General features: G+C 37.6%; 1 protein-coding gene and 1 pseudogene across 1 annotated transcript; one reads left to right on the forward strand and one right to left on the reverse strand.

The window, feature by feature from the left end:
• The first annotated feature begins 485 nt into the window (after positions 1 to 485).
• Positions 486 to 9,980, forward strand: si:dkey-206f10.1 (adenylate cyclase type 8). The gene is made up of 18 exons (XM_067383202.1): positions 486 to 1,376; positions 1,592 to 1,741; positions 1,882 to 2,012; positions 2,321 to 2,432; positions 2,921 to 3,048; positions 3,308 to 3,466; positions 3,634 to 3,823; positions 3,954 to 4,139; positions 4,426 to 4,526; positions 4,650 to 4,854; positions 6,498 to 6,596; positions 6,682 to 6,854; positions 6,952 to 7,033; positions 7,189 to 7,347; positions 7,736 to 7,882; positions 7,979 to 8,071; positions 9,022 to 9,139; positions 9,553 to 9,980. The coding sequence occupies exons 1-18, from the start codon at positions 486 to 488 to the stop codon at positions 9,978 to 9,980; spliced, it is 3,552 nt and encodes a 1,183-aa protein (XP_067239303.1).
• A 2,333-nt stretch (positions 9,981 to 12,313) lies between these two features.
• On the reverse strand, positions 12,314 to 13,432 carry LOC137018535 (adenosine receptor A1 pseudogene; annotated as a pseudogene).
• Positions 13,433 to 18,298: the final 4,866 nt, after the last annotated feature.

Consider the following 18,298-nt stretch of genomic DNA (forward strand, 5'->3'; position numbering starts at 1 on the left):
TGCATAAAAGATCTCTTGCGTTGATCACTTCTGTTTACATCTGAAATCTGTAAACTGATCTATGCTTTCTAAGTAAGAGCTGGGGATGAGTAAGAGGTGTGGGATGGGTTGTGTACGGTGAGATAGAGCCACACAGAAAGGGACTGTTTATAGCAGCTAACAGCATTACGGAGCTCAGTACTAAATCTGGCAGCCTCTATTAGAGCATAGGGTGACATCACAGGTCCAGTTAATCAGCCTGATGTGTCAACAATGTTGTTACTTGTACACCTGTTGAATACATTCAACTAATGCAGTTAGCAACAAATAAAGCAACAAGAATTTGCTTATGGCAGAGAAAATACATATTAAGTGCTGTAATTTCCTTTTTTTCTATTTTCAGATGCAGATGACCCTGAATGGGCCACCTAAACTCCTCTCTGAAAAGGAGATTCAGCGAGTCCCTATTTCATGAGTAGTGGTGGCAATATAAGCCTGTGGTTGTCATGGTAACATTCAGTGACACGACTGACATTCACAAGATGCAGCCACCATCCTGCATATCCACTCCAATGTCACCAGGTGTACGGCGCAAACAACTGCTGTGGCAGAATGCTGTGAAACACATCATCAGCCAACGGGGGCTGAGGCAGCAGTTCGGTATGGAGCCGGCCCAAAAGATTCACGTCACTGATGCCTATATTGAGGAAATCAACCAACAGATACGCAACAAAGCATCACGTGGTATGACAAAACGGCGTTCCTCGGTTGCCAGAGTTCATCCATCCTTTTTCGGGGAACGTGGTAGTTCATCTAGTACGCAGACTGGAGCATCTGCGGACTATGTCAGTGATGCTGACTTTTTTGTGCACTGGGGCCATATCATCCATGGGGTGTATGTGCCAACATTGAGACACATCTTCAAATCCAAAGATCTCGAGAAACTCTACCAGCGCCATTCCTCACACACCAGAAGAACCTCATTAGTTGTCACAAACATTATAGATGCAGCTGCCAAACTGCACCTGCTTTTGCTCTACCTGGCCCTGGCACCAGATGGTTCGGACATACTGCTGGGCTGGTTTACAGGGTTCTTCATGGCCTGCGCAACTGCCCTGTGTGTTTTGGTACTCACCTGTAAACGCTCACATTCCCCAAGATGGTTGCATTACGCTGGTATGGCTAGCTGGCTGTCACAGACTGCTCAGATATTGGGTGGGCTGGCATACGGATTGGAAAGAGACCAATCCTGGTATGTTCTGTTCACCCTGTTTGCCACATACACTCTGCTGCCACTGTCACTGCTCTGGGCTATCGGAGCTGGCACACTCACCTCCATATTGCACCTCGTTGCAGAGACCATACGTAACCTCAGTGAAGTGGGACTGCTAAGAAAGGTAGAGATGGATAATGGATGGATAAATTATATATATATATATATATATATATATATATATGGATGAGTCAGTGACAGGAGTATATGGTGATGGATGTATGAGTTGCTTGTCTAACCAAACAAATCATTTATCAATCTAGCTCTAGTTCTCCCAGGTACAGTCATTTCTGTTTCCTTTCTAAGAGACTGATTCTCAATTGGCCTCTTTATCTTTAGATTCTCGCCAAGGCTTTACTGTACACATGCATGAACGTGGCGGGTCTGTTCATCCATTACCTGACCGACCGGTCCCAGAGACAAGCCTTTCTTGAGACACGCCGCTGCATCGAAGGCCGCATGAAACTAGAAACGGAAAACCAGAGACAGGCAAGAGAATTAAAGTCTGTATGAGATTCCAGTATCTTTTGTCCAGTAATGGTAACAAATTAGTGTTGATATGAACGATTGGAAGAACACATCTAGTATAAAAGTAAAAGTTCTGAGTTCAACTTTTGTTCCCACCTTAGGAGCGTTTGGTGCTGTCGATCCTACCCCGCTTTGTTGCCTTGGAGATGATTGCTGATATGACTTCTATGGATGATGACCTCGATCCTCAGCAATTTCACAAAATATATATCCATCAGTACAAAGATGTCAGGTATCTCATAGCCTCTATCAGGACATGTTTCAGCGATAAGTTATACAGCAAGGATAAATAGAATATGACCATTCCATTCCTAATTAAATATTATTTTCTAGAGGAGATCATTTAAAAAAACAAACAAACAAACATTTGGATCACCTAAAGAATGTAATGTCTATGTTGTCTTTAACACCCTAATGTCACTGGAAAAGTAATTTGCAGTTTGGTCCTCATGGAAAGATGCAATTCATGACTGAACTAAAAAATATTACTAATTTCTCTTAATCTTTATCATCACCTCACTTATTATCTTTTGTTCACAGTATCCTCTTTGCTGATATAAAGGGCTTCACACTATTATCCATGAACATGTCCGCTCAGGAGTTAGTGCGCTTACTCAATGAGCTCTTTGGACAATTTGACCGGCTAGCTGAGGTAAGCTTTCCGATTTTATATGACTTTCTGAAGTTGGAATTTTAGAGCTTCCAATAGAGTGTCTTAATTTGTGGGCAGTTGTATCCTAATGGTTAGAGAGTCAGGCTTTGTAACCCGGAGGTTGTGAGTCTGAGTCTCAGTACTGGCAGAAAATGTAAGTGGGGGAAGTGAATAAACAGCACTCTCCACATTACCCACAACTGAGGTGCCCTTGAGCAAGGCACCTAACCCCCAATTGCTCCCTGGGTGCTGCAGCAAAAAAAGAAAAAGAAAAAAGGCTGCCCACTGCTCCGGGTGTGTGCTCAATAATCAGTGCTCTGTGCACTTGGATCGGTGAAATGCAGAGCACAATTTCCGAGTATGGGACACCGTACTTGGCTACAGGTCACTTCACTCACTCATTTAAAATCACTGACAAAACACTTTAGTGCATTTTAAAACTCATCTAAGAAGTGTTCGGTTGATATTTCCAATGTTTGTCTTTTTAGGAATATGACTGCTTGAGAATAAAAATCTTAGGGGACTGTTACTACTGTGTGTCTGGAGTACCAGAGCCTCAGCGAGCACATGCCCGCTGCTGTGTGGAGATGGGACTAGCTATGATCAGCACTATACGGTACAAAACAGTGCCATTCCCTGTATAACCATGTTCTGAGAGTTTCTGTAGAGTTGGAAATATTATGTGCTTTAGATGATCGAAGTGCATGGCATGAACAACTGTAACGCTGGATAAGGTGAACATCATTTTGGTTGCCTAATTCTGGAAAGCTGAATCAATGGCTCTACATATATTTGTGACTTAAAATAATATTAGTTTACTCTCCTTCTGAGCTTATTTGTACAGGAATCAAGGATTTATATCTGTATATTCTTAGATCTATAAGGAGACAACTGAACTTTGACATGGATATGCGGATTGGGATCCACTCTGGCTCTGTTCTTTGTGGGGTTCTTGGTCTACAAAAATGGCAGTTTGATGTGTGGTCCTGGGATGTAGGCATTGCCAACATGCTTGAAGCAGGGGGGATCCCTGGGTGAGTGACCAAAACTTTATACAGGGGGCAGACATTCCAATATTAAATTACCTCAATCTTTGCTCCAAGACTTTAAACAGACTAGTTACTAATGTTTGAACAATTTCACCTACAAGGAATTGCTTCTGTGTGTAACACTCTCTTCTGACTGTCTGCTTTATCAATAGACGCATTCACATTTCACGCGCTACTCTGGACTGCTTGGATGGGAACTACCAAACAGAGGAAGGGCGTGGTTATGAACGCAATGAGTTTCTGCGAAAACACAAAATTGACACTTTCCTTATCTGCCACAAGGAAGAGGACCTAGATGAAATTAAAGCAGATCATTCAAAAACCCGTCCCTGGAACAAAGAGGTTCCATGTAGCAACATCATTGATATTAACTGTGTATGGCTCTCTATCAGTAGAACAAAGAAAAACACTGAAGATGATTTCCAATTCTTGTATAATGGGTCTACCTGTCTGTTTTATTTTAACCTTGCAGATCTTGGCCTCCTTCTCCAGTGGCTCTTACACACAACTTCCTTCATCCTCAGTGTGCAGATCCACATCCAAGGAGATCAACAAACGGATAGAGCATGCAGTTGATCTCCGCAGTAGTGAGCGCATGCGTCAGGAGCACATCACTCCAGCCACGTTGGTGTTTAAGGATACACACATTGAGGAGAAGGTACAAGGGGCAGGGTGTGATGTGATATGTGAAAAAAAAAATGGTCTTGGAGTCGAGAAAGAGTCTGGTCACAAACTCATACATGACTTGGTCTCTGTCTCGACTCGGACTATAACAACACTGGTTTGGATAGTCTAGATCAGGGGTCCTCAACTCCAGAACTCAAGATCCAGAGAGTTTAGCTCCAACCTGGATTAAACTGAAATGTGTATATGTTTTCTTTCTAAACCTAAGGGTGTCTTTTAAATCCAAAAACTGACTGTTTATATTTTGCTCCTTGGTTCAGTTCTCACAGGTGAGGGATGAGATGTTTAAGACCAATTTAGTATGCTCCTTCATCATGTTTCTTCTCCTCATGACTGTCCAAGCCCTCATCCCTGTACCCAGGTAAAGATTCTAGTCAACTGATGTTTATCACGTGAATAAGGTTATATTTTTGTCACTTTTACATAGAGCTTATGTGTTAAACTATACCTTCATTCTCCACTGTCTTCATTGTCTTATCTGCAGGTTGTATCACTGGACAGCATTACAGTTTAGTCTGTTCTTGCTGGGATATCTATTATTGCTTGTGATGGTCCTGGCTGAAGAGTTCAAACATTCTCCTGGCATCCTTCAGCAGTTCTGCTGCTGGATCCATGAAAACAACAGTATGCGTAACATTCTCACTGTCACGGCTATAGCCATCAACTTTGGCATGGCCCTCTTTGACATGGTGAGACGTGCATGAATTTATTTTTTGTGCAATTTTAAAAAACTCAATTTTGAATTCTGTGATTGGTTATGATGGCAATTTAGGTGGTAAATGTCATAATTTGCCTCTTGAGCAATACCCAAACATAACGTGTAGGTTTTGTGGCATAGTGGGTAAAGCTCAGGGCTGATAACTGATGGTTGGCTGTTTCAAGCATTGAGTCCTTGACCAAGGTTGTTTCGAGATGGTAAACATTGTTCTGTGAAACTCTCATGGGATTTGCATGTGCTCCTACCAAGGATAGGGTCAGAGATAGGATTACTGTGGGATTTTAAATAAACTGTGTATGAATGTTGAATGTGAATCTCGCAAGATGTTTTGGAAGGGGTTATCTAGACACTACCCTTGAACAAGACACTTAACCCTGCTCACCTTGTATTTTGTGAAGTTGCTTTGGATAAAAGTGTGCTAAATGACTACTTACCAGGTCAAATTACTTAAACGGTCTCATAAGGGATTTTCACTCTGCGCTTAACCCCAGGTTATCAACATTATAAACACTGCTTTTAACCTCAAAGGGGTTAAAAGCCAACAACTGCTTATGAAGCCCTGCTCCGGAGCAGAGTTAGGACCACTTTTGCAATGTTAACCCCACATTGCGGTGCCAAACTTGTACAGTGTGAAACAATGCAACGTTAGAATGTTACAGCTAGACGCTTTGCAACAGACAACCAATCGCCTACTCACATTTGCCTGCTTTGGACAGTCACGGAAACACTGCGCACTGTATATAAACAGTAAATTCAGCATTTGAGAGGGAAAATGTCAAATGCCGACAGAAAATGCTATAATTTGAATGAAGAAGAGACTGTTTCATTCTTACCTTTTATAGTCTGAAATGTCCATTTAGTATAATCTCAATAGTACTGTCTATGTAAACAGGTTGCATGCTTCGTTTATCCAATCAATGACACTGACACTGTAAATATGCAAATAAGAACGTTAACCAAGGATTTAGGAATGTACAATGTGAAATGTCATCTTATAAATACCTAGGATTAATTGCACAGGGTAAATTATGAGCAGTGTGAAACATGAAGCAAGATAACCCAGGATTCTGTTTACCCGGGGTTTAGAATGATTCATTGTTAACTATTTCAAGTGTGAAAAGCCCTATCCGCTTGTTAAGTCATGACGTAAGGAACGCCGTTTCTGGGTCCAAGCCTCAACTTGGTTCACTTGCAAATGCCATGGACAGCCGTTTATGAGCGCTATTTATTCCTATTAAACATCAAACATTTTAAAATGTTAAACATTTTAAATACTTACATATATAAGTATTAAATGTCTACACAACAGTCTCCGTGCTCACAGACATTATTATTTTAATGATTTATAAAAGATGAATAACTGTCTGGCCATTTGGAATTTTGGTATGGAGATAAAGGTTATGATTATAAGGTTTTTGTAGTATTGCACCACACTATGTATGTATATTAGCACCGTTTGTTGTTTTTCTTGTGGTATGAGATAGAGCGTATGGACCCGGAAGTGCTGCCGCATGACGTCAGACTTAACAACCGAATAGTACGTTTTAATTGTTGGAGGATAAAAATTGGGCTTTACAATGACAGTTTGACTCCATTTATTTTGTGCTTATTCAGATATGGTGTAACTCTACTGAGACAAGAGAAATAAACACCAATGAAACAGAGGAATATCAGACCAGCCAGAAGACACTTACTGCCTGCACCTATCCAGAGGTGTGACTTACATATATAGAGTTCTGTTGTCAAGAATTCACCTTCCTGTTATTATATTTCATGCTTATCATACTTATATATACAGTTCTTCATTCTGAGTGGAGTGGTTTCTATGGTGACCTGTGCTGTGTTCCTGAGGCTGAGCTCTCTCTTGAAGTTGACTATTCTGTTGTTGGTGGTGGCCGTCTATATTTACTTCATTGAAGTGTCCTTCCACATGCTGTATGTACAACAACCAGAGCAGAAACAGTTAAGTAGGTGTGTGTCTATGATAAATCTCTAACACACTATTTAGAAATGCTTTTAAAAACTACTTTCATACACTTAACGTTTATTTGCATTTTATACTTACAAGGTCCCACTACCTCAGAAGAAAGGGAGTCTCAATGCTGTTGATGGCAATGTTCGTCATAGCTGTGTTCTACAATGGACGGCGGGTATGAAATTTTTAGCTTCAGTGTTCAGTTTTGACAACAAATTGCTCTGAAGCATTATATTCTCTATAGCATGTAGTCATTATCTGGCAGGGAATGGGAAAACATAGGAAAAATGTAATTAAGTCCTTATTCTGTACCATCTCATTCTGATTCAGTGGGAGGCCACAACACGGCTGGACTTCCTATGGCGTTTGCAAGCTCAGCAGGAAGTGCAGGAGATGAGAGACCTGAGAGAACACAATGAGTGTCTACTGCATAACATCCTGCCTGCACATGTTGCTCGTCACTTCCTAGAGAGGAACAGACATGACCAGGTACATCAGAGTCATATCTAAGCTACTATCAGTGATGATATTAATTATGAGCTAATTTTAAACTTGAAGAAAATGTGAGTGGTACTTGCCTGTGCAGAATTTGTTTCCATGATCCTAGGGTGATCTTATCATCCATCAGGTGAAAACAGTAAGTCTAATAGCTTAGAAATATCACACCTCAACAACCTGCACAGTTTGAGAGGTATCATTAACGTCCATAGCAGTTTTGAGGTTGTGTCGATCCCTAACCTGCAACTAATTTTTCGGAAGCCTCACACATTCACAGAAAACTGTGCATAATAAGGTGGATAAGCAATAATGACACACAACAAATCAACTACAAAAACCAAATAAAATTCCAAGCTTTATGTTGTCTTTGTCCTCTCAGGAGCTGTACTCTCAGTCCTATGATGAGGTGGGGGTGATGTTTGCCTCCATTGCTGGCTTTAATGACTACTATGAGCAGAAGGAGATCAAACATGAGGGAGTTGAGTGTCTCAGACTGCTCAATGAGATCATTGCAGACTTTGATGAGGTAGGACTTTGATGAAAGGTTGTACTTTTTTTGTTGGTATTTATCTATCATCTGTCTTACACAAGCCCTCATTGTTTTTGGTTCTCTCTGGAAAAGTTGTTGGAGGAATCATATTTTTTGGACATTGAGAAAATCAAAACCATTGGCAGTTGCTACATGGCAGCATCTGGTTTATCACCGGATAAACAGGTAAAACATGCTAACAGAAAGACACCCCCCCCCCCATTCATATGATTAGCCTACTTATATTCATTTAAGAAAAATTGTACAGACATAATACTTTCATCAGATATTGCATTTGTATTGAACTGAATGGTAAACAGTTTACAACTGTTCATTAGTCCTTACTTTGCCTCTGTGTGTCTATTTATACTCTTGATGTTTTAGAGTTTAACCCATTCATTGCTGAGTAGATTTGCCTGCATTACAGGATAAGACAGGCATGGAATCAGTTTATTTATAGTGCATTCTTAAAACATATGTCTATATAATTAGTTTAATAATTAGGTTAATAAAAATATAAAAAATAATTTAAGATAAATACATCTGGACTTACAAAGTGTATGTGTGTGTGAGAGAGAGAGAGAGAAAGAGTCTATTTTACACTCTTGATTGCTTAGAGTTTAACTCATTCATTGCTGTCTGCAGTTGCCTGCATTAGGGTAAGACATTTCTTAGGCCTTATCTTATAATATCAATTTGAATAACAAAACAAAGTCATATAACCTGTTCATTTGTGGTGCCCTTACAATATAATTAGTTTATTTATTAGGTTAATAAAAATATACAATGACCTTAACATAAATACGTCTGGGACATTTTGAGATGCAAATGATGATGACCTATGACATCCTGTTACATGCAGTTTATCTAATTATAAATGATGTAATGGATGTGACTGTTGTGGATCAACAGTCATAGTGGCACCAGCTGGCTGCAGTAAATGTGGCATATTCAAACGACTTTTACATTTACCCGCTTTAAATGCATATTGCCTATCGTACATAGCTGCCCTGAAGTTACCGGGGTTGGCGGTGGTGATGGGGCCTGGGCCCGTCATCGCTGCTTGCAGCTATATTTTACATTTGTAATTTACAACTATCTATGCATCATAATTGTTCTGTACTTCATCCTGACAGTCTCGTGTTGTGAATGACCTACATCATCTCAGTGAGTTGGTTCTGTTCGCTCTGGCTATGCAAGAGACCCTGAGAGAGATCAACAAACATTCTTCAAACAATTTCCAGCTGCGTGTTGGTAATGGCTAGTGGAATAGACCTCAGTCAAAGTAGATGCTATATCTAATCTGATGCAAATGAGACTGTAAGGTATAGAAGTAAATAAAGTGTACCTGGGTGCAAATCATAATACATTTCCATAAAAATATGGGTTGTATTAACATTGATCAGACTGTACTTCTGTCTCTCACAGCCTTGTTTTGGCTCATGGCGTATATAGGAAAAAATTCAGCTAAATTAATTAGAATTGAATGGCTTCAAAAGGCTTTTTGGGTCTTGACAGACCCTGTATGCTTTCCTTGTACAAAAAAAATCAAATCTGTCCCTTTAAATATGTCATCTACTCTGACTATGAAGTCTATATACAGTTACCTATAATTTATGACAATAACAATGAGTATATAATAAGAGAAACGTCAATATACCCCCTAGGAATTGCCCATGGCCCTGTTGTTGCTGGGGTCATCGGTGCCACCAAACCCCAGTATGATATCTGGGGCATGACAGTGAATTTGGCAAGCCGGATGGACAGTACTGGAGTCAGTGGAAGGATTCAGGTCCCTGAGGCCACACGTAATATTCTAGCAGACTGGGGCTTCGTGCTAGAGCTACGTGGTGAGATATACATCAAGGGTGTCAGTGAGAGAAAGGGACGTGTCCGAACGTACTTCATCAGCACCAAAAGGCGTCAGATGGCAAGCAACGGTATTGCAGACAGAGGAAAGAATGGACGCAGTGGGAGGACCACCCTGGCCGCTGTGGTCTTTGGCCTTGTACAGGCCATTCACAGAGAGAAACAGAGAGGTACCAATGGAGGTTTCGCTCTGCCAAACAGCAACTTTAGCCACTTAAAATTATGATGTGAAACCTCAAACTTGGATTCACTGTAACTTGAGTTGAGACACTGCCTTCATCTTCAAAAGAATACCTCAAATATCATATAAAATCTTCATATGGACTTGTCTATAGAACACAAGTAGGATAATTTAATTGAAATTATATTTTCATACATTTCACTTGGGACTTCTTATAAAGAAACAATCTAATGAGACTTTGCAGATGTATATTTTACTTTGCTACAGCCAATGTAAACGTTTTGATAATCATGTGAAAAAGGCGGTTTACAGAATTGTTCCTTATTCCTGCCATGACAGCATAAAATACCTCATATGTACAAATTGTGCACAAACTGTCTCTTCTTTGTAAGTTTCATGATCACTACAATTATTTTGTACCTCACAAGATTAATAAAGATAAGAAAATGTAAAATATTTTTTAAAGTCTAAAATATTTGTTTTTAAAGTTAAAATATAGTTTTATAAGTTAATAGTCTATATTTTAATTCTTTACTTTTTCTGCGTTTACTTTAAAAACTTTAAATGCCATTTAAAATGTAAATGTACATGTAAAAGCCATTTTATATTGCCTTGGAACACGTAAGCTTTATTGACCAGGAAATACTTTCATATAATTAATGTTTAATGATCAGAGGATCTTATTTAAAAATAGAAAATGTCATACTTAACACCCACATGACACATTTACCACAAACTGATTTTATAGCCTTTTTGTAGAATTTGTCTAATATTCCACAGAAAATGGAATGGTATTCTTTCTTCTAGTACTACACATTCAATTACGTGAATTTGCATAATGGAAGGATTTCATAGGCCTATATTTATATGTATGAATGAAATAAAAAATAGATTAATGTATTTATCTTTTATCTGTTCTCATCTTTATGATAAAAATCTAAGCTCAGTTGTGTTCCCAGATGCCAATGTTTGCCCATCCCATCCCTAACAAAAACTTTACAATGATAAATATAGTTCAGGCCAAAATACTAGACTTATTGACCACAGTTATTTTATGTATTTCAAAATTCAAACAGAAAGATTTCAAGTGAAGCATCGAAACCTTTGCGAATCATTTGTTTCGAGCCAGTGATTCAAAGCGCACATGAAACTGACCAAATCACATGACTTAATAATAACAATAAACAATAAACAAGAATTCGAAATGTCAATGGTTCTTTGTGACCCCATGAAACTGTGTCTATGTCTATATCTGAACTCGGATCAGTTTTTATACAATTGTAGACATTTTAATGAAACATTTGTCATAATAAAAAGAGAAAAAAAAGTAAGAGCTCTCCATTAAACAAACAAAACAAGCCTTACAATTTAATTAAATAACATATTATACTGACTCTTCATATTTATATGATGAGATGAAGACAAGTTGGAGCTGAAGAAAAGACTTCCTGCAGTGAAGAATGAAGGGTGAGCATTCGATATCTTTTTGCTGTCATGTTGCCTCAAACTGTATGAGCACTGTTTTAGGATGCTTTTTACTTTATTTAGCTTCACAAAAAATGTTGCATACCTGTGGTGTAGCCATTTCAGCTTAAAAGATTTTGTGTGGATCTGTCATAACAGGAGCAAAGTATTGCTGTCTGTGGTCTTTAGTAGGGCTGCACAATTCATTGGAATAAAACCAAAATCACAATATGGATTAGTTCTATTATCAAATCAGAATTGCTGCAGTTTAATTAAATGCATATATATGCGCTGCGTGTTTCAGAGTGAAGTGTGGCACTGTTTTCTTTTTCACATGTTTTCGGTGTCTCAGAGCAGCTCAGTTTTCAGTAAATGCTACCCCACACAAACTCACCTCTGTGCTGTGAGTTTAGGTTGCTTATAATTTGCATTTGAACATAACATGTGCCAACCATCTTCCCAAATATGTAGCATGAAGCACTTATAAACTGCCTGTTGACAACAAAAAAGACACTTTAAGGGCTCTCTGCATTGTTTTGCCAAAATAAAAGTTTGATCTTTAATATTTTAAAATTCTTATTTTGCTTAGTTATTTTTATTTAGTAAATATTTATAATCATAATAACAATATTTATTATTATTTTATAGTTATATTGATATATTAAAAAAATGTGTGTTCAAATTGTACAGCTCTACAAACAAGCACAGCAAACCCTGACCTTTTTTATTCAAATGCCATTTTAATTCGCAATCACAATTTTTATCTTAAAAATCTCAATTTGACACATCGAATCACCTTAGAATTTAGTTTTTACTCCCATTGTTTTGTTTGAAGGTACTTTTCAGTTTTTACTTTAGGACTAGACTAAGTGCTTAGCGTTCAGGGTCTTTGTGTGTTGTTGCGTCCCCCACCATCATGCTTCATCACCATCACTGATGCCCCTGCCACATAGAAAGATTGCCTTGAAGGCTTTTCTGAAGGTTTTCATCCTGTAGGCGTAGAGAAAAGGGTTAACAGCCGAGTTTGCATGGGAGAGAATAATGGCCGTTTGTAGCAGCTGTGGGAGAACGGGACATGATGGGCACAGCAGCAGGAAGCAGTTTATGATATGTAGTGGAATCCAGCAGACCGTGAAAAAGAAGAGGACCAGAAAGAGCGACGTGGCCATTTTCATCTCTTTCTTCATCTTCGCCGTTCCCTCTGTGTTGGTCGCGCCGCCCCGCTCTGCTGCAATCCTCCTCATCTGACGTTTGACCGTGACGAAGATCTGCGTGTAGATGAGGAACATCACCAACAGTGGGGTCAGGACGCAGGCGAAGAAGTTGAAGTAAACCATGTAGGTCATATCCACCACCAACACGAAGATACAGTAGCCCGTCTCAGGCAGAGGCTTGTGCCAGCCCATGAACGGCACCAGACCGATCAGGAAGGCCAGTGTCCAAGTGACACACAAGACCAGCACTGCGTTGCGAGGTGTCATTAGCCGGTGGTAATGGAAAGGCAAGAAAATGGCTACATAACGCTCCACAGCGACCGCCAGCAAGCTGAAGACGGAACTCTGGGTTAACATGATGAGCATAGATAAGATTAGCAAACACAGATACAGATTGTGCCGTGGAATTCCCAGGTCTGCCATAATTGCGCAAGGAAATGCCAAGGAACCCACGCATATATCTGCCACTGCTAGTGACACCAGAAAGTAATTGGTAACTGTTTGGAGCTTTCTGTTTAGTCCCACCGCAACACAAACCAGCAGGTTTCCCACTGTGGAGAGCAAGGCTATGACAAGCTCAGCTATCATGTAAGGCAGGTTTATGGATGTTAGGATGTTGGGTGCAGCTGTTGTTGTATTTGTAGTATCAGTAGTAGAGGCAGTTTGTGTAAGTTTACCTTGCGTAAGTGTGGACATGGTGGACAGACCATAGGTGAGCTGCACGAATGTGTTATTTTCATAAGAGGTGGCATTCATAAAAGTCATGTTGACGTAGAGCAGAGTCAGCAAGAAAGTGAAGTTGGTATTAGACTCATTCATTGTGACCTGTAGACATAAAAAGAAAAACAATGATTAAAAGTCAGCTATTAAGCTTTGTATTAAAATTATTTGTCTGATTGTCTTTACTATGCCTTTGACTGAGGAATTGACCTTCTGAATAAACCGTTAAAAAAAGAAATCAAGAACTTATACTTGTATGTAACTAGATCTGATGTGTTATCCAGTGTTATATCTCTGAAAGTGTTTTAAGTCAAAGCAGTGAGTCAATGAACAGTGTAGATGATAAACACAAACAAATCACAACTCATATGCTTTAACAGTTGTTCTTTCATTTTTTAACACTTTTTATATACTTTATGTATATTATATTTATAAATAATTATATATATTTATATTTTTTAATATAATAATAATGTTAAAATGTAGTTTATTCCTGTAATTGCAAAGCTGAATTTTTCCAGTCTTCAGTGTCACATGTTCCTTCAGAAATCATTCTAATATGCTGATTTGCTGCTGAGGAAACATTTCTTCTTATTATTATCAATTATTAAAACAGTTGTTCTGTTTATTATTTTTTATTGAAACTTAAATTTTTACAGGATTATTTGAATAGAAAGTTCAAAAGAACATTTATTTGAAAACGGAAATCTTTTGTAACATTACAAATGTCTTTTCTGTCACTTTTGAACTATTTAATGTATCCTTGCAGAGTAAAAATATTAATTCCTTTAAAAATATATATATAAATAATATACACTAATGATGGGGGAGGAGAGAGAGTGAGCAAGAGGGAGATTTGACAATAGAAAGAGAGATGGCTGAGAGACATTACAAAAGAAAAAAGGTCCATAGCAGTTTTGAGGTAGTGTCAATCCCTAATCCAATCCACCATATTTTTAAAGGGTTAGTTCACCCAAAAATGAAAATAATGTCATTAATTTGTCATTTATTTACCGTTTCACACCCGTAAGACCTTCATTAATCTTCGGAACACAAATTAAGATAATTTTAGTTGAAATCCGATGGCTCCGTGAGGCCTTCATAGACACTCCAATGACACTTCCTCTCTCAAGATCCATAAAGGTACTAAAAACATATTTAAATCGGTTCATGTGAGTACAGTGGTTTAATATTAATATTATAAAGCGACGAGAATATTTTTGGTGCGCCAAAAAAACCAAAATGACGACTTATTTAGTGATGGCCGATTTCAAAACACTGCTTCAGGAAGATTTGGAGCATAAATGAATCAGTGTGTTGAATCAGCAGTTCAGAGCGCCAAAGTCACGTGATTTCAGCCGTTGGCAGTTTAACACGCTATCCGAATCATGATTCGGATTCATTGATTCATAAAGCTCCAATGCTTCACGAAGCAGTATTTTGAAATCAGTCATCACTAAATAAGTTATTTTGTTTTGTTTTTTTGTTTTGTTTTATTTTGTTGTTTTTTTGGCGCACCAAAAATATTATTGTTGCTTTATAATATTAATATTGAACCACTGTACTCACATGAACCGATTTAAATATGTTTTCAGTACCTTTATGGATCTTGAGAGAGAAAGTGTCATTGTTCCCTATGGAGGCCTTACAGAGCCATTGGATTTCAACTAAAATATCTTAATTTGTGTTCCGACGATTAACGAAGGTCTTACGGGTGTGGAACGACATGAGGGTGAGTAATAAATGACATTATTTTCATTTTTGGGTGAACTAACCCTTTAATGTAAGAGCAGGCATCCGCTTACAGTTATTTGACCTGTACAAAAACAATCCGTTATGCTGCTTGATATTGCAAACTGGTGTTTGCTATATTATTTTAATACTTATTATCGTAATTATAAACACACTGGTTTGTAGTGCAAATAGCAATTCTTCTAATTATTTATGGAAGTCTCATACATTCACAGAAAATAGCTTATGTTCGTGTTGCAATATAAGGTGGATAAGCAATAATGATGCATAAATAATAAACTTCAACGTCCAAATAAAAGTATATGTTGTCTTTGTCCTCTCAGGAGCTGTACTCTCAGTCCTATGATGAGGTGGGGGTGATGTTTGCCTCCATTGCTGGCTTTAATGACTACTATGAGCAGAAGGAGATCAAACATGAGGGAGTTGAGTGTCTCAGACTGCTCAATGAGATCACTGCAGACTTTGATGAGGTAGGACTTTGATGAAACTTTTTTGCTGATGTTTTATCTCTCATGCTTACACAAGACCTCATTGTTTTTGGTTCTCTCTGGAAAAGGTGTTAGAGAAGTCTTTTTTTTTTTTGTGAGATGGCAGCATCTGGTTTATCATCAGGTAAACCAAGCTAACAAAATGGTAATGGCACGTGGACTAGACCTCAGTCTAGTAGACGCTATATCTAATCTGATGCAAATGAGACTGTAAGGTGTAGAAGTAAATATTGTGTATCGTTGTGTACCTGTGTGTCAATCACAGTACATTTCCATAAAAAATATGGGTTGTATTAACATATTGATCAGACTGTACTTCTGTCTCTCGCAGCCTTGTTTTTGGTTCATATCACATTTAAGAAATAATTCAGCTAAATTAATTAGAATTCAATGGCTTCAGAAGACTTTTTGAATCTTGACAGACCCTGTATGCTTTCCTTGTACAAAAAAAAAAAAAGTAACACTTTACAATAAGGTTCGTTAACATTATTTTACATGAACTAATAATGAACTGCACTTCAACAGCATTTAATAATCTTTGTTAATGTTAATTTCAGCATTTACTAACACATTATTAAAACATTAGTTAATGCTCTGTGAACTAACATGAACAAACAATTAACAACTGTATTTTCATTAACTAACGTTAACAAAGATTAGTAAATACAGTAACAAATGTATTGCTCATGGTTAGTTCATGTTAGTTAATACATTAACTAATGTTTAACTAATGAACCTTATTGTAAAGTGTTACCAAAAAATAAAATATTTCTGTCCCTTTAAATATGTCATCTACTCTGACTATGAAGTCTATATACAGTTACCTATAATTTATGACAATAACAATGAGTATATAATATGAATAACATATTATATACCAATATATAACATATTATATTTCAATATACCCCCTAGGAATTGCCCATGGCCCTGTTGTTGCTGGAGTCATCGGTGCCACCAAACCCCAGTATGATATCTGGGGCATGACAGTGAATTTGGCAAGCCGGATGGACAGTACTGGAGTCAGTGGAAGGATTCAGGTCCCTGAGGCCACACGTAATATTCTAGCAGACTGGGGCTTCGTGCTAGAGCTGCGTGGTGAGATATACATCAAGGGTGTCAGTGAGAGAAAGGGACGTGTCCGAACGTACTTCATCAGCACCAAAAGGCATCAGATGGCAAGCAACGGTATTGCAGACAGAGGAAAGAATGGACGCAGTGGGAGGACCACCCTGGCCGCTGTGGTCTTTGGCCATGTACAGGCCATTCACAGAGAGAAACAGAGAGGTACCAATGGAGGTTTCGCTCTGCCAAACAGCAACTTTAGCCACTTAAAATTATGATGTGAAACCTCAAACTTGGATTCACTGTAACTTGAGTTGAGACACTGCCTTCATCTTCAAAAGAATACCTCAAATATCATATAAAATCCTCATATGGACTTGTCTATAGAACACAAATAGAATAATTGAATTGAAATTATATTTCACTTGGGACTTCTTATAAAGAAACAATCTAATGAGACTTTGCAGATGTATATTTTACTTTGCTACAGCCAAAACATTCTGATAATCATGTGAAAAAGGCGGTTTACAGAATTGTTCCTTATTCCTGCCATGACAGCATAAAATACCTCATATGTACAAATTGTGCACAAACTGTCTCTTCTTTGTAAGTTTCATGATCGCTACTATTATTTTGTACCCCACAATATTAATAAAGATAAGAAAATGTAAAATATTATCAGAGGTTTGTTTCTGATTTCCAATTAGATGTAAATGCCATTTAAAATGTAAATGCACATGTGTAACAGCCATTTTATATTGCCTTGGAACTGAACTGTAGTTAGTAATGTGTGCTAAAGGGGATATTTACACGTAAACCTTTATTTACCAGGAAATATTTTCATATAATTGATGTTTAATGATCAGTGGATCTTATTTAAAATAGAAAATGTCACACTTAACACCCAAATGTTCAACTTACAACTTATGTTGTAGTCTTTTTGTGGAATTTATCCACTAAAAATATCTACCATGATGACACCATGACATTCTTTCTTCTAGTACACATTAAATTACGTGAATATGGCCTATATTTATATGTATGAAAAAAAAATAATAATGTATTTACCTTTTTTCTGTTCTCGTCTTCACGATAAGAATCCAGGCTCAGTAGAGTTCCAGAATATCAAAATTTGCCCATCCCATTCCTTACAAAAACTTTACCATGATGACTATAGTTCAGGTCGAAATACTATATTGACCACGATTATTTTATGTAATTTAAAATTCAAACAGAAAGATTTCTAGTGAAAAACTTTGCGAATCCCGTTTTTCAAACCAGTGATTCAGAGCGCGCATGAAACTGCCCAAGTCACATGACTTAAATAAACGATCTTCGAAATGTAAATTGTGAATGGTTCTCTGTGACCCAATGAAACAGTGTCTATATATATATATATATATATATATATATATATATATATATATATATATATATATATATATATATATATATATATTTAATCTGAGTTTTTATACATTTGTAGACATTTTAATGACACATTTGTCATAATAAAAAGAAAGAGTTGTAGTTCCTCTCCATTAAACAAACAAAACAAGCCTTAATTTAATTAAATAACACATATTTTGCTGACTCTTCATATTTGATAGTATTGTATGATTTGCTGACTGCATTTCATAGATTACATTTTAATAAAACA

Source organism: Chanodichthys erythropterus, chromosome 4, assembly GCF_024489055.1.
Source record: "Chanodichthys erythropterus isolate Z2021 chromosome 4, ASM2448905v1, whole genome shotgun sequence".
In the NCBI taxonomy this organism is placed as follows: domain Eukaryota; kingdom Metazoa; phylum Chordata; class Actinopteri; order Cypriniformes; family Xenocyprididae; genus Chanodichthys; species Chanodichthys erythropterus.

Bases quoted from the DNA above. Each gene is read 5' to 3' on its own strand.
- si:dkey-206f10.1 (XM_067383202.1), top strand. From the start codon at position 486: ATGGTAACATTCAGTGACACGACTGACATTCACAAGATGCAGCCACCA. The intron at 1,377-1,591 runs GTAGAGATGGAT...CTTTATCTTTAG, and splicing joins AAGTGGGACTGCTAAGAAAG to ATTCTCGCCAAGGCTTTACT. The intron at 4,140-4,425 runs GTACAAGGGGCA...TCCTTGGTTCAG, and splicing joins ATACACACATTGAGGAGAAG to TTCTCACAGGTGAGGGATGA.